The 15,981-nt window shown below is 41.4% G+C and overlaps 1 protein-coding gene and 1 pseudogene across 2 annotated transcripts in view; both read right to left on the bottom strand.

The window, feature by feature from the left end:
• The window catches only part of ARHGAP31 (Rho GTPase activating protein 31), a 135,358-nt gene that overhangs the window by 51,486 nt on the left and 67,891 nt on the right, over positions 1–15,981 (bottom strand). For both annotated transcript variants that reach the window (XM_053564793.1, XM_053564794.1), the window contains exons 2-3: positions 6,060–6,162; positions 2,838–2,982 (exon numbers count right to left, since the gene is read on the bottom strand). In XM_053564793.1, the coding sequence (XP_053420768.1) occupies positions 2,838–2,982; positions 6,060–6,162 (248 nt within the window). The remainder of the gene's footprint in view (positions 1–2,837; positions 2,983–6,059; positions 6,163–15,981) is intronic.
• LOC128567565 (60S ribosomal protein L7-like) lies at positions 4,592–5,406 on the bottom strand (annotated as a pseudogene).

The raw sequence follows: 15,981 nt of genomic DNA, 5'->3' as shown, positions 1-15,981 counted from the left end.
CACAAACTGAAGTGACAATAAGATGTTATTTTTGATTGATTCAGATAGGCAAATAGCTTAAGTTGAAAATACCTGGTGTTGGCCAGTCTGTGGGGAAAAGAGCATTCCTGTCTCTAGGGAAGGTAGGTTGGCACTGTGTGACAAAATTTTATTTATTTATTTAATTTTTAATTTTTTTTCTTTTTTTGCAGTTTTTTGGTGAGGGCCGGGCTTGAACCCGCCACCACCGGTATATGGGGCTGGCGCCCTACTCCTTGAGCCACAGGCGCCGCCCTTTATTTTTAATTTTTTTAAATTTCAGGTTATTGTGAGGGTATAATTACTTACAATGTTTCCATTTGTTAGGAAGAGTCCCACACCCAGAAGGTGGGTCATATGCCCTTACATTGTGCCCATTAAATGGGAGCACAGCCATCCCCTTCTTCCTCTCCTCTCCCCCTCCCTCCGGCCTCTGCTCCCTCTTTCCCTTTCTCCCCATCTTGAATTGAATTGAGTTTTTCTCTTAAGTGGGCATATATTAGACTGTGTGTGACAAAATTTTAAACAAGAACTCTACTCAGAAAATCTGCTGAGGTGATGTTCCCTTAAGGTTATAAACAGACAAAAGTATAAAGACAAATGTGCAAAAATGTTGATTATTATGTCGTTTATAATAGCAGAGTGTTGAGAAACAAAAATCCTAAGTGTTCATTAGTAGGAGCCTGGTTTCAGAAATCCTGGCACATGCAAGAGAGTAACCCTACAGTGCCTCTCTGTATTTGTTAACACATTAATCTCCTATCACACTGCTGAATTAAAAACATTCCAAAATAGCAATATATGGTATTGAGAGGTGGAAGTGTGTGTGTATAATTGTGTGTGTGTGTGTGTGTGTGTGTAGGGGGACCTGCTAAGACAGTGGTTCTCAACCTTCCTAATGCCGCGACCCTTTAATACAGTTCCTCATGTTGTGGTGACCCCCCAACCATAAAATTATTTTCGTTGCTACTTCCTAACTGTAATTTTGCTACTGTTATGAATCGTAATGTAAATATCTGATATGCAGGATGTATTTAGGCAATCCCTGTGAAAGGGTCATTCAACCCCCAAAGGGATCGACCCACAGGTTGAGAACCGCTGTGCTAAGATCTCTTACTGCAGATGCAGTTAATATACCACAAAAAAATGCCATCCATAATCCAATTACTGAAATGAATGGCTGTTAAGTCTTTTGAACATCCTTCCTTTCACTCCTTCATTAGTAGATAATTGTACGTATATCTGAATTTTTTCCCAATGATCATAATATGAGTATTTCCTGGTATCACTGAAAACTCTTAAATATATTTTTATTGGCCTGCACCCAATTTTTTTTTTGTGTGTGTGTTTTTTGGCCAGGGCTGGGTTTGAACCCGCCACCTCCGGCATATGGGACCAGGGCCCTACTCCTTGAGCCACAGGCGCTGCCCCCTGTGCCCAATTTTTAAGAAAATGTTTCATTCATTCCTGTATCAGTTCAAATTAAAGAACTTTTTATTATGCTGGAAATAAATTTATTGCAGGAGCCATGAGAGAGACTTCCTCCCGCCTTTAGAGCCGGCATATGGTCCTTTCCAAGAATTGCAACCCCTTTGTAATCTCAATTGAAACACCCAAGTTGATGACTGTACTCCAGCACCCCACTGACCTCCCTGGGATGAATAATCTCTTGATCTACTTTTTGTTTTCTTTTTTTTTTTTTTTTTTTGAGACAGTTTCACTATTCATCACAGCTCACAGCAACCTCAAACTCTTGGGCTCAAGCGATTCTCTTGCCTCAGCCTCCCACGTAGCTGGGACCACAGGCGCTCACCACAACACCTGGCTATTTTTTTTTTTTTTGGTTGTAGTTGTCATTATTGTTTGGCAAGCACAGGCTGGGTTCAAACCCACCAGCTCTGGGCTATGTGGCTGACGCTGAGCTACAGGAGCCGAGCCTTGATCTACTTTTTCACTGTGTACTCATCTGCCTTGGGCCTCATTTCCTTTCTTATACACACTAAATTCCAAGGCCGATTATTTCAATTCCTCACCCCCTGCCGCCCCCCACACTCCCACCTCCTTCTTCCCTCTTTGGCTGGCTGAACTCCAACCTCGGTTAAACCCAACTCTCTGACTACTCTACACCTGCAACCATGCAGCCAAATGCTCAAGCCCTATTTGCAGAAATCCTGTAAGCATTCTTCCTCCTTGTCTATGGGTGCCCCATTTGGTGACCATACAGCTGGCATTTCCCATTTAATTGTTCTGCTCTTGCCCATCCTTCCCACCCGTCCAACTCATTGGCCTATCCTGCACTCTCTGTTGGCTGCTTTTCTCAGATTCCTTTCTCTTCCCATGTTTCTTACCTCTCTCCTAACTTTTGCTTGTTTCCTCTCCCTTCTCAACCCAACCACTCACTTTTTCCCCCAGGCTCCCAAAAGAAACACAGAAGGACTAGCCTGATTAAAAAAAGAAATAGCAGTGGGTGTAGCATCAGGACTCTCAGATTCCTGTCCTGCCTCTTTGGTGTGACCTTGGGCCAGCCACTGTACTTCTCTGGTTCTCAGTTTCCTCCCTATACAATAAAGCACATCAGGTGAATAAACATAGAGATAATTTAACCCAGCTCTGAAAACAAACAACATGATTCCAAAAATTCAAGTAAGAAAAATTTAGCAAACAGTTCTACTACCCTACTTTCCTCATTATATCATCCTACTTCCATGACCATGCTAAGATAATGTCAACCATCTGCTGAGTGTTATTCTGCTGAAATTCCTCCTTGGCCCATCCATGAGTCTCACCCAGTACCCATTAATGGAAATCCAAATACTCACCGTGAATTTCTCATAGAGCTCATAAGTCAGGAGGGGGTTGGGCAGCTCCCTAAAGTAGAGCTTGCAGAGGGAGCCCACACAGTGGATGTCCTGGAGGTACACCTCCCTTGTCAGATCTGGACATTGATCTGAGCCAAACTCTTGCCTGAAACAACACAGACGGAGACATAACAATCCCAGGAACATGTGTTCCATGTCAGCAGCAAAAAGACCCTAAACTGCTGATCTGACAATATTTTTGACCTTGATTCAAAAAGACCTACTCCAGGCAGAAGGAAGCCTCAGGAAGACTTCCACTTCAGGTCTGGATCTTCCTTGCAAAATCTGCTGTGATTAGAAAGACATATGCTCATTTACAAATGGATTTTCCATGGCATTACTTACGCCTGCAGTCTTGGTTAGGAACACTGAGGAAAGATGAAAACTATTTGCCAAAAAGGCCTATTGAAATCTCAGTTTTTCCAAAATATTGTTCAAAATGAACCTCCCTTTTTTACAGGAGACCAAAACCAGGATAGGTCAGATTGTTATCACTCATCTCCATGTATTCATGTCAACAAACTTGTTTTATCTGGAGACTCAAACCCAAGGTTTCAGAACTTTTATATAATCAACAATTATTTTGATGCTCAATGGAAACTTCTAGGCTGCCTGCTGGTGTCTCCGACAGGACAGATGAGCTTAATCATTGCTTCTTAACCCATAAGGGGATGTTTGAGCACATTTCCAGGCCTGGTTTCTAATTAGAAAACACTTCCAAAAAAGGTTAAATGAATACAGTGCCTCAAATAATACATATGTGTCTGTTCAAAAATGACAAATATGAGCTTTAATAGAGAAGGGAAGTTAGGTGTCTTAAGAGTATTCCCTTGGTCAGCCACATGGTAAAAAAAATCAACAGGACTCTCAGAACCAGCATTTTCCAAACAGCTCACTGCCCATTCTCCTGTCCTTTGGGGCTGTCCCTTTAACGCAGGGCAGGGAAATCCCTGATGCGATCAGAACCTGAAAGGAACTGAGCAGAGCCTTGAAAAGAGGTGGGCTCATAAATTCATAGGCACGCGTGCTTTCAAGAGGACAGAACAAAAACAATCTAGAACTTATTCACTTACTTAGCCCAAAATATCCCTTTTCAAGGTTAAGGTCAGTCCTTAAATGAGAAAGAGCTGGCCTCCACCCCAGTGTCCTTCCAGAATACCAACTACTGTGTAGTACACTTTGGAGCTAACAGTAAACCATTAAGATGTATTTACTATTGAAATTCTAAAAAAAAAAAAAAATGACATATTAGTAAATTAGCATAATTATGTAAACACATAGATTCATCAGAATCTGAGGCTGCAATAAACCAATTATTGTTTTAAACAGCTATCATTTCTCTAGAAGAAAAAAAGGGATGTTTTATTCCTTTTGTATAACTTAATTACAATTGAGATTTTGAGGGGAAGGGGCAGAAACCAAATAGGAGGAAGAATATTGAAACTGAATACCTGCACAGCCTACAAAATTTTACATATTAATCTTGTAATAAGGATGTTTTTATTGTTTTAAAAGTCTATACTTACAATGAAAGAACATTTAGTAAATATATTAAATAACATTAAAGTATGTTCTTTTTGGTGGTAAAGAATAATACACAAAACATATATACCTATTGTTTTAATCATAAAAGTATTTTATATGTAGTATTTGTTCTCTCTATATACTGTACATACTCCATACATAGAATGTGTACTTAAATATACTTTTTTTTTTTTTTCAATTTGAAAGCAGTCACTGTTTATTAACTGACCAGATTACAAAAACAATCAGGGCAGATACCTTAGTTCATTCTTCTAATAAGCCTATTGATTTGATCTTCCCTATTACCAGCATCTCCACCTTCTACAAAGTGGGTTGTTTTTTTCTTCATCCCTCCCCGTGGAGATGATAACTTAAAGGGCCACAAGAAGTTATTTGCTTCTTTGAAGCGTTTTCCAACAGTATAGATCTCATGAATCAGATCCTCCATGCAGATGATGCCATATTTACCAAGAGATCAAGCAATCAAACTGTTATCAGTCAATGCAATTCGTTTCTTATTGATTTTGCCATAACCACACTTGTAGATTAGCTCATTTGCTGACTTCAGATTTGGGTACTCCCATGCAATATACGGTTCTACAATCCTCAGCATGTTAATGGAAGCCTTGTTGAGCTGAACAAAAGTTCCATTGAAGATCTGGCGAAGGCGAAGAAGCTGCAACACTTTTCGGACCTTTGGACTCACACCATTGATACCTCTGATCCTGATGACAAATGCCAATTTTGGTTCTGCAGGTACATAGAAGTTGCCAGCTTTTCTTGCCATCCTAGCCATCCGAATCTCAGTTCTGTACATCTGCCTGTATTCTTTATGATGATGCGTAGCTTTTTCATAGATAAGCTTCCTCCTTGCCTTTCGAAGCATCTTTTGGGCACACTTCTTTCGCAGATGCTTGATCTTCAGCTCTATGAAATTCTTTTGCTTTTTCTTAAGGGTTTCTGGCACAGCAGGAACCTTCTTTTTCTTCTCTTCAACAGCCGCCATGGTTCCAGCCAGAAAAAGAGCTACTCTAAATATACTGTATGCACTCTATTTTTATGTAGGTGTATATGTATAAAAAACACAAATATATGTTGTTTTGTATAAAGGATTTTACCTTCTTAATTTAATGTGATAGAAATTCACATCTAAATGTTTAGGATAAAGCCAAACAGTTGGAAATAGTTTACCCATCAGAAATTTTTAAAATACCACCATCAGTTAGAGAGGTCTCTGATTCCCATTTCAAATAAAATATCAAATGTTGTGTGTGTGCCAAAAGAAAAACTCATACGGATCTCAGCGTTCTGAACAATAGGAACCTAATCTAACAGAGCTTTGGGTAGGCAAGTGAATGATAGTAAGTCACGTTTTCCTAACTTGTAACTTAAATCAGAGAAGGACAAATCTGGCTCAAGACAAAGAAACAAGTTTAAATCCCTAGGAGCTTTTGTTGGAAAGAATTATATCAAGCTGAAGAGTTTCCTGATTAGATTAAGGGCTGTCAGGCGTCTGAAAACAGCCACATTTGATCTCTGGCCTTGCCACCCTTCACGTAGTCCCTTCAGGTTTTTTAATACTCCTGACACCTGTGGACAGAGGCCTGGGGAGAGGAAGGCTTGTGGAATAATTCTCTTAGGGCTGTTCTTTTTGCTTACCTCAGCCGTTGTATGTTTGAGGTGACTCCCGAAAGCCGATAGATTCCATCCACAATGCCGTGAGTCTCTATAAACTCTGCACAGCTCTTCAATACATATGGAACTATGTAAAGGAAAAGAAAAAAACAATAAAGTACTAGATGTAAATCTGACTGTCCTTTAAAAAATCCTTATTTTATTTTATTTTGCAGGGGTTTTTTTGGCCGGGGCTGGGTTCGAACCCACCACCTCCAGTATATGGGGCTGGGGCCCCACTCCTTTGAGCCACAGGAGCCACCCTAAAAACATCCTTTTAAAAATCCAGGTAACTTCAAAGAGAAATAAGCATGGAACCTATATGAGTTGCAAGTAGAAACAATTACTTCTAAATGGCAGGTGATGTCCTTTTTGTATTTTAAAAATCATAGGGTTTTGTTAAAGTTAAAAACCTCATATATTTTAAGAGTTTTTAAAAAAAGAATTTGAAAAATATGTAAAAGTTTAGATTTTGAGACCAGCAGTGACCTTGGAAAACCACAACTCAGTCTTCTCATGTCATTGGTTCTCCAGGTGTGGTCTCCTGAGCAGCAGCTTAAACATCTCCTGGAACTTGTTGGAAATGCAGATTGTCAGGTCTCACTCCAGATCTACTAACTCAAAAATTCTGGGGGAGAGGCCCAACAATCCATGTCTTCACAAGCCCTCTGGGTGACTCTGATGCACACTAAAATTGGAGAACCGCTGCCTTAGTCTACATCTGAAGACATCAAGGCACAGATACATTTGCTTCACTCACTCACGATTACTTGTTGCTTACGAAAAGTAATTAATACATGGAAAAATGCTTACAATTCAAGTAGGTTAAAAAAAGACACAAGATCAAATATTCATTGGGAATTCAATGTGAAAAATCACTGTGAAGGAAAAAAGACTGGAAGAAATCTGCCAGAATGTTAAAGGTAATTTATAGGTAATCCAAGCACTCTGGAAGGCCAGGGCAGGCGGATTGCTTGAACTCAGGAATTTGAGACCAGCCTGAGGAAGAGCAAGACCCCATCTCTACAAAATAGAAGGATTACCAGGTGTTATGCTGGGTGCCTCAATTTCAGTTACTCTGGAAGCCGAGGCAGAAGGATCACTTGAACTCAGGAGTTTGAGATTGCTGTGAGCTAGGGTGTAGGCCACGGCACTCTAGCTTGGGGCAACAGAGTAAGATTCTGCCACAAAAATAAATAAATAAATAAACATTTAAAGAGGTTTTGTGGTTTTGGTTTCTTTTTTGAGGCAGAGTCTCACTATGTCGTCCTTAGTAGAGTACCGTAGCGTCACAGCTCACAGCAACCTCAAACGTAAGGAATTTTCTTGCCTCAGCCTCCCAAATAGCTGGGACTCCAGGCACGTGCCACAATGCCTGGCTTTTTTGTTGTTGTTGTTGTTGACATTGTTGTTTGGCAGGCCGGGGCTGGGTTCTAACCTGCCAGCTCTGGTACATGTGGCTGGTGTCCTAGCTGCTGAGCTACAGGCACACTGAGCCTTCAAGACATTTTTTTAATTTAAAGTACTATGCATCCAATCAGTCATTCATTTAATGGACTACCAAAAGAGACTGAAACTCTCTCTGACATTGCCTCTAGAATTCCTGCCACTCCAGAGGCTCAGTGCCTGGTGGAAAGGTCTGGCTGTGCTGTTCTCTCCTGGGGGTTAACCTTGAGCAGCCCTGACAACTCAGTGGCCCAGAATGACAGATGCAGACCTTTTGCATGATAGGTCATAGCTGCAAGTCACTTGCCATGTTGGTCCCTAGACGGATCCACCTGCAGTTGCCCTGTGAGAGTGCTTTCAGTAGTGGTTTGGGAAGCTGGAGTCTGAAGTCTTCAGTGAGTGGCTCCTGGAGGCAGAGGTGGAGTAAGGCCTCCATGAACCAAACCTTGGGTTAGCATTGGTGCTCACGTTTTCACACCAGATGCCTAGTACATTATGCTGAAGATTTGGCCAATGCCAATTATCGCTTAGTGCACATGCTCACACCTACACACGATTCCAAGCTGGACTGGACCTTGGGATTCTACCTGAATCATGACACTTTCTAAGCACCCCTTTACCTCGCTTCCTTCATCTCTAATTTTAGGGGCTCAATAAAGTTCATCATACTTAAAGTATTCTGCCCTCCCTCAAAGGCTATGCATGCCCAGAGCCATTCTCCCCTAGCTCACATCCATGGTTTGCCCCGTTCTCCCTGACTGAGCCAGGGAGATTCTTCCCTGTTAACCCAGGTGTGAAGAAGTCAGGGAACAGACTTGGAATCAGAAATATTGAGGCCAGAGCCATGGGGCCACTGTCAGGTGTGGTGGAAGGGCTGTGGGCATAGGCAGGGCTCCAGAGCCTCTGCTTGTCTTCAGCCAGAAGAGCTGTGACTTGGTCTGTTTCACAAAATAGAGTTCTTGATAAGACTGTTGTCTCCCATCCTCATGCAAATAGATGGAGATAGAAAGTGCTCTAGTACTTAAAAGGATATATCTTAACAACCCCATTGCGCACAATAATGGTTAACTCCTCACCACTATTGGCTGTTCTCTGTAATTTGCCACATGTGGCCTGTGGTTGAGAGTACAGGTTTAGACACCAAACTGCCTTTGTAAACTTGGGCAAAATATGCAATAATTCTGTTTCTCAGTTTCCACATCTGCAAAATGAGGATAATAGAGATATTAATCTCATAGCTAGAACTGAAATAATACTTGCAAACATTTAGCACAGACCCTGGCATGTAATAAGTATTCCACGATGACAGTTATTATTTCTACAGGTAGCTTATCATGACATGAACTTTATATATATTCTTTATATATATGTGTGTGTGTATATATATATATACATATATATTTTTTTTTTTTGTGAAAACAGTTTGCCTCCTCCCATCCAATGGGCCTCTGAAGTGGAGGACAGGCTCATCCCAGTCACAACTAATTTCTACTTTTAGAATGGCTTGTGTGCCCTTCATTGGTAAATGTTTCTATTTGGGAGTAATTTTGCTTCCATAGGATCTTTTTTCTGTGCATTTAGGGAAATCTCTGGAGCACAAAGGCAGGAGGATCCAAAAGCGTGTGGACTGTGAGTTGGCAGTCTGCAAGCTGTACGTCCAGTCCCTACTGAGGCGTGTGGTTGTTGTGTTGTGCAGGGCAGAGGGGATGTAAGAACTCTGACCATTCACAAGGACTCAAAGACACATGCCTTGGACTGGAAGGGGCTTTATAAAGAACACTCCACAGCCAGGCACAGTGGCTCATGCCTATAATCCTAGCACTCTGGCAGAGGCAGGTGGATTGCTTAAGCTCAGGAGTTGGAGACCACCTTGAACAAGAGTGAGACCCTGTCTCTACTAAAAAGGGAAAAATTAGCTGGGTGTTTTAGCAGGCACCTGTAGTCCTAGTTACTCAGGGAGGCTAAGGGGAGAGAATCTCTTGAGTGCAGGAGTTTCAGGTTGCTGTGAGCTATGAGGCCATAGCACTGTAGCCTGGGCAGAGTGAGACTCTGTCTCCAAAAAAAAAAAAAAGAAAATTCTATAAAAGGGGCAGTGCTGAGTTACCAACCTCTCTCAGCCCGTTCTCCGATAGGACCTCCCACTGCCACAGCTCTCCGCTGCAGCACTTCAGGTTCTGTTTGTTTTAAAGGTGGAGAAAACATTCCCAGACAGAGCCTCTGCCATAAATTTATTCTGGCTTTAGTACAGAGGCCCTAGAACCTCTTGTCCATGGCTCTGTTTAATTAAGCAGGAGGTAATATTAAAATAACCCAAGGGAAGAGGTCATGGTCCCAATCCCTGTGGAGTGTTAGTTTTCCTGGGTTCTCCTCTTGGGCTGAGTTGGAAGGTGTAGGAATTCTTCTTCACTATTCCCCAGTTGTATTCCCCAAGGGCTTGTTTAAACTCGGCGTAATCACCTAGTTTTGGACCCTGCAGCAGCGGTCCTCAGACCACGGTTCTCACCACCTCACTCTCATGCACACCTAAGTTGCAGAACCACTGTTCTAGACCAGAGCTTCCCATACTTTAACATGCATACAGATCACCTGAGGATCTTGCTAACATGCATATTCCAATTCAGTAAGGAGGTGGGTGGAGGGAGAATTTGCATTTCTAACAAATTCCAGGGTTGGGTACTGCCAATCTGCAGCCCACACTTATGGTAACAAGGGTCTAAAGATAGCACTGGAGGGTAGTATTGCAGGGGATGCTAAGAATTTAGTCTTGAAATCAGAGAATATTGTCCCTGGGGCCCAATCAGATTGGGAACACCCTAGGATTCTGGACAGGGTAGAAGCTAGAAGCTTGATACATAATAGCTGAGTAGTTATAGATGGAAAGAAAGCTTCCATTGTCAATGTAGGCATGGGAAGGATTGATGCTGGAGGTCGGAGTCACAGAGCTGGTTCTGCGGGATTTATCCTGGGCCCAAAGAAGGTTGAGTCTCCTCCTACAGAGGTACACACAGTAGCCGATTATGATATAATATAACATCTTTGAATTGTTTCATTGATGGTTCTAACTTCCCTTTTTTGTTTTGTTGTTTTTTTCTGGATCAGTGATCTTAAATGTTAATTTTTAATCTGAGCAGAAAATACATCTTGAAGCAGGCTCTGATGGAAAAGAAAATCTTGCCTTTGATTTATGCTTTACAGTTTATGGAATGCTGTAAAGTCCTTTGTCTCATTTGATCTAACCTGGTACAATTAAAAAATGTTTTGCACTAATAAATAGTGTGAGGGCATGCTCAGTTCCTCACCTCTCCAAGGGTTTGATGCAGAAAAGACCAGGAGTCAAATTGTTCCTCCCCCCAGAAGCCACAACTCTGCTAAACTGCCTTAGTTCCCTGTGTGCCTGGGATCTGATCAGGTCTGGAGATGGAGATCGGAGGAAGCACAGTTTTATTTGGTCGTTTATGAGGCCATGTCCTTTCATAGCTCAAATTGCATTCATGTTTTTAGGGAACCAGGCACCCCCCCGGCCCCATTCTGGATTTTGTTAAGGTCTTATATTGGTCAGATTTCCTCTCCTCTCTCTGTCCTGTATTCCTGACTTTCAAAGTAGGGTGTAGTAGTGTGTACAGAGAATGGAACACGAGTCCCAAAGAGTGACAACAGCAGAGTGCAGATTAAAGACTAGTGGGGGTGACACAGCCAGACTGGGAAAGAGGACACGCAGTGGTGTTCCATGTGTATGAGACTCCACAACAGTGGTTCTGTACCTGTCTAATGTCGTGGCCCTTTAATACAGTTCCTGTGGGTCGCGACCCATAGGTTGAGAACCGCTGCTCTAGAAGATGGAAACAAGTTTACAGTAAGAACAGGCAGGGAAGAGCCGTGAGGGAGGGATTACAAAGGGGGCCGAGGAAACTTCTGGGTGTGATTGATATGTTCATCACCTTGTTGGGTTGATAGGACCAAAAGCCACCAGCGGGTGAGGAATAATGACACTGGGAGGAAAGGGTAAAAGACAGAGACACGAGACGCTGTCCAGTGAAGAAACCCTGGGTTAGAGTTGGCCGTGATGGATGTGGGAGAGAAACAATTCTGCTGTGCTGCGAATGAGCCCTCTCCTTGGCTTTTTTCCAAGAGATACAGTAAAGATTTAAATTATTTCCCCGTTATCCTGGGTTGTCAGTACAGAACCTTCTTGGCCCAAGATTCCAAATGCTGTCATGATGGCCCCTGTAACTTCTCACTCTGTGCTCGTCCCTGCTTTTCATCTGTGTCCCATCCTGTGCTGTCCCTCTTTAGCTGTCTCTTCTGTCTGTGTTCCTCCCCGTCGACAGGTCACTGTCCACTCCAGTTTCCCTCTGATATTCCTTCTTCCTCCTGTTTTAACTTCTTTCTACTCTCTTCTTCGTGGCCTACTGTGGAGTTAAAGAAGTATTGAAAATTTGTGGTATTATTTGACAAAATATGTGTTCTGTTCTTTAAAAAAAACAAATTATTATAAACCCATCCATGTAACAAAAGCATTTGTACCCTCTTAATATTTTGAAATAAAAAACCCACTTAACTGTTTTTAATTCTCTCAGAAAAAAAAAATACTTTAGATATGTTAGAGCTTTGGCCTATTTTCCTGGGAGAAAGGGTTAACCTTGTTTTAAACAAAAAAATTTTTTGAGATACAATTTAAATGCCATGACATTCATAATTTTTTGTTTTGTTCTGTTTTTTGCAGTTTTGGGCTGGGGCTGGGTTTGAACCCGCCACCTCTGGTATATGGGGTCGGTGCCCTACTCCTTTGAGTCACAGGCTCTGCCCCACGTTCATCTTTCCTTTTTTTTTTTTTTTTGAGACAGAGTCTCACTATGTCGCCCTTGGTAGAGTGCCATGGTATCACACCTCACAGCAACCTCAAATTCTTGGGTCCAAGCGATTCTCTTGCCTCAGCCTCCCAAGTAGCTGGGACTACAGGTGCCCAATACAATGCCTGGCCATTTTTTGTTGCAGTTGTCATTGTTGTTTAGCTGGCCTGCACTGGGTTCAAACCCGCCAGCCTTGGTGTATGTGGCTGGCATCGTAACCACTGTGTTACAGGCGCCCAGCCACATTCATATTTTCAAAATGTATACTTACATGATTTTTAATATATTCACAAGTTAAGCAACCATTATACTATCTAATTCCAGAACATTTTCATCACCCCCCAAAGAAACCCCGTGTTCATTATTAGTTACACCCCATTCTCCCTCTCTCCCCAGCTCTCAGCAGCCATTAATCAACTTTCTATTTCTATGAATTTGCCTAGTCATTTCATATAAATGGGATCTTAAAAATACGTGACCTTTGTGATGGGCTTCTTTCACTTAGTGTAGTGTTTTCAAGGTCCCTCCACAGTGTAGCATGTGTCAGCATTTCATTCATTTTTATGGCTGAATAATATTCCAAATACATTCCTCTTTTTGTTTATTCATTCATCAGTAGATGAAAATTTGAGTTGTTTGTACTTTTTGGCTATTCTGAGTCAGCAATGCTGCTATGGACCTTTGGACAAGTTTTTGTATGGACATATGTTTTCAATTCTCTTGGATGTAGATCCAAGAGTGGAATGGCTGGGTGTATGGTGACTCCATGTTTAACTTCTGAGGGACTGCCAAACTGTTTTCCATAGCTGCTTGGTCATTTTATGTTCCCACTAGCAATGCAAGAGGATTTCAATTTCTCCACATCCTTGTCAACACTTGTTATTGTCTGTCTTTTTTTATTACAGTCATCTGAGTAGGTTTGAAGTGGTGTTCACTGTGGGTTTTACTGGCATTTCCCTGGTGAGTAGTAATGGACGTCTTTCCATGTGCTTATTGACCATCTGTATATCTTCTCTGAAGAAATGTCTATTTGGATCCTTTGTCCATTTTCGGTGGGTAGTTTGTCTTTTTTTGCTGAGTTGTAAAAGTTCATCATATCAGATATAGGCTTGACAAATATTTGCTCTATGCTGTGGCTTATCTTTTCCCTTTCCTGATGGTGTTCTTTGCTGCACAGTTTTGCAATTTAATGAAGTTCAATGTACCTATTTTTTTTTCTTTTGTTGCTTGTATTTTGGGTATCAGGAGAAAAGCTTATTTATAATATATTGTCTTAGCCGAACGTTGTGGTGGATGCCTGTAGTCCCAGCTACTTGGGAGGCTGAGGCAAGAGAATCGCTTAAGCCTAAGAGTTTGAGGTTGCTGTGAGCTGTGACACTGCGGCACTCTACTGAGGGTGACATAGTGAGACTCTGTCTCAAAAAAAATATATATATATATAATATACTTTCTACATCCTTTGGGTCTTCATTATTCACACACATAGAAGGTGATACTGTAAGTAATCGAACTATTATTTCCTATTATAGATCAGAGCATATAAATCCAAAGGAGAATTTTCCCTTAGGAAACTAGAACATTATCTGGCTCAAAAGTATGCATGGAACCACCCTTTGGTAATTTCTAGTGAGAAGTTCTCCACATTTTGCTCCACAAAGAACTCAGGTATAATCTTCTCCCAGGAGAAAAAGGGGAGGCAAAGAGTGAAAATGTTTATACTGTACCACTCTTGTTTTCCCTACAGGATTCAATGTAATTATTTTATTATTATTTCACTTTCAAATTTATTTCAGGTATTATGAAGTTTAGTTCTGTTTTCTCTTTAATTCTTACAGGCAGCAAATATATTTTATCTTTTGAAAACAAAGATTTGATTGTGTTACTCTCCTGCCTAAATACTCCCATGATTCCCCATTATCAGCAGAGTAAGAGCCTAAGCAGCAGAGTAAAGCCTAGAAGGTTGTCCACAATCTGGCCGTTCTCCACCTTGCCAGGCCATGGCTGACTGCTGAGCCCTCCCTCCCTCCCACCCCCACACAGGAACGCTGGGCTCTCGCCACACTGCACAACCTGCTCCTTCACGCCTTCCCAGCTCTGCACCACATGTTCCCCAGGCCTGAGCTGACTGCCTCTTCTCCACTGGGAAACGTTCCTACTTATCTTCTGGGATTCAGCTGAAGCCCAAACTTCCCAATAATGCCTTCTTCAAGCAGAACTAAGTGTTCTTTCCTCCACGTTCTCATATCTCTGTGGCTTCTCTCTTTGTGGCACTCTCTAGAATTGTCGATTCAACTCACTGCCTATTAAAACTGCCCCGATAGATCGTTTTCAATCCTCAGTTTGGCAAAGATACATAAGTTTGTTAACACACAGTGTTGGCAAGGCTGTGGAAAATAAGCACTCCTGTGCATTGCTAGTGGCAGGGGAGACTGGCATAACCTCTGGAAGAAAATTTGACAATGTCTATCAGAATTACAGATACACATACTCTTTGACCCAGTAGTTCCTCTTCTAAATTTATCCTACAGATATTCTTGTGCATGTGATAAATAACATGAACGAGATTATTCATTGCAGCAGTTTTTGTAATAGCTTAAGATCGTCCATCAACAGGAAGTTGCTGATATAAATAATGGAACATTCACATAGTGGAATACTATATAGTCATTAAAAAGAATGAGATCACTTTCATGCACAGACATAAGATGGTCTCCAAGATATATTATTAGCAGACCAGCATCATAGTATGTTAGCATCTTTTTTTTTTTTTTTTAAGGAGAGGATAAAAGAATATAGATGCATGTTCAATATCTATGGCAGGATTCATAAGAAAGTGATAACTTCAGTGTCCTACAGGAAAAGAAACTGGGACTAGGGCTGTGAATAAAAGACATACTTCTTATTGCATTTTGTTTTGTATTTAAAAATTTTTAACTATGGCCAAAATTTTTTCATAATAAATTTAATTCCGCAAATATTTACTTCAAGCCTACTCTGTGTCCAGCACCAGGTCTGAGGTTTGCTTGTTTGTATTTCACCTCTGTTACTAAGTTGTGAGCTCCATGGGGACAAAATGAGGACAGTCCTGTCTTAGGCATCAAGAATAGCCTTGAAAACACAAGCACTCAAAATATTTTGCTAAACAGGAGATTGGTCACTTTTCTCCAAATAGATTTTCTGCGCTTCTTTGATATCTGCATCCCTCACTGCTTTAAGAGGGCTTTTATTTGTTTGTTCAACTGCATTCTCCATTCTATAACTATAACCAATCCATGAGGTAAAATGAGCTCTATCTTGAAAACATGAAAGCTGATTTTCTGGAAGGTTAGATGTGTTGTCCAATCTCACACAGCTAGAAGTGCCAGAGTTGGGATCAAAACCCAGGTTTGTCTGACACCAACTCTCATGCCTTTTCTATGATATCTGAAGTGATAAGGAATAGACAAAGCCCTAAGCTTTTCTACTCTAGTTCAAATCCTCCCCAGCAGGAAGGCAAGTCCTCTGAGTAGTTGGCAACTGTGGACGCATAATTTGAGAAGAGCTGATTTGTTCCTTCCCTTTGACTCCCAAAAATCCCTGAAATTCTATCACCGTAGGCCCTACCTTTAAAG

The sequence above is a fragment of the Nycticebus coucang genome, chromosome 16 (assembly GCF_027406575.1).
Source record: "Nycticebus coucang isolate mNycCou1 chromosome 16, mNycCou1.pri, whole genome shotgun sequence".
Taxonomy (NCBI): domain Eukaryota; kingdom Metazoa; phylum Chordata; class Mammalia; order Primates; family Lorisidae; genus Nycticebus; species Nycticebus coucang.
Note: the sequence above shows the minus strand (reverse complement) of the source record. Positions and strands in the feature narration are given on the sequence as shown.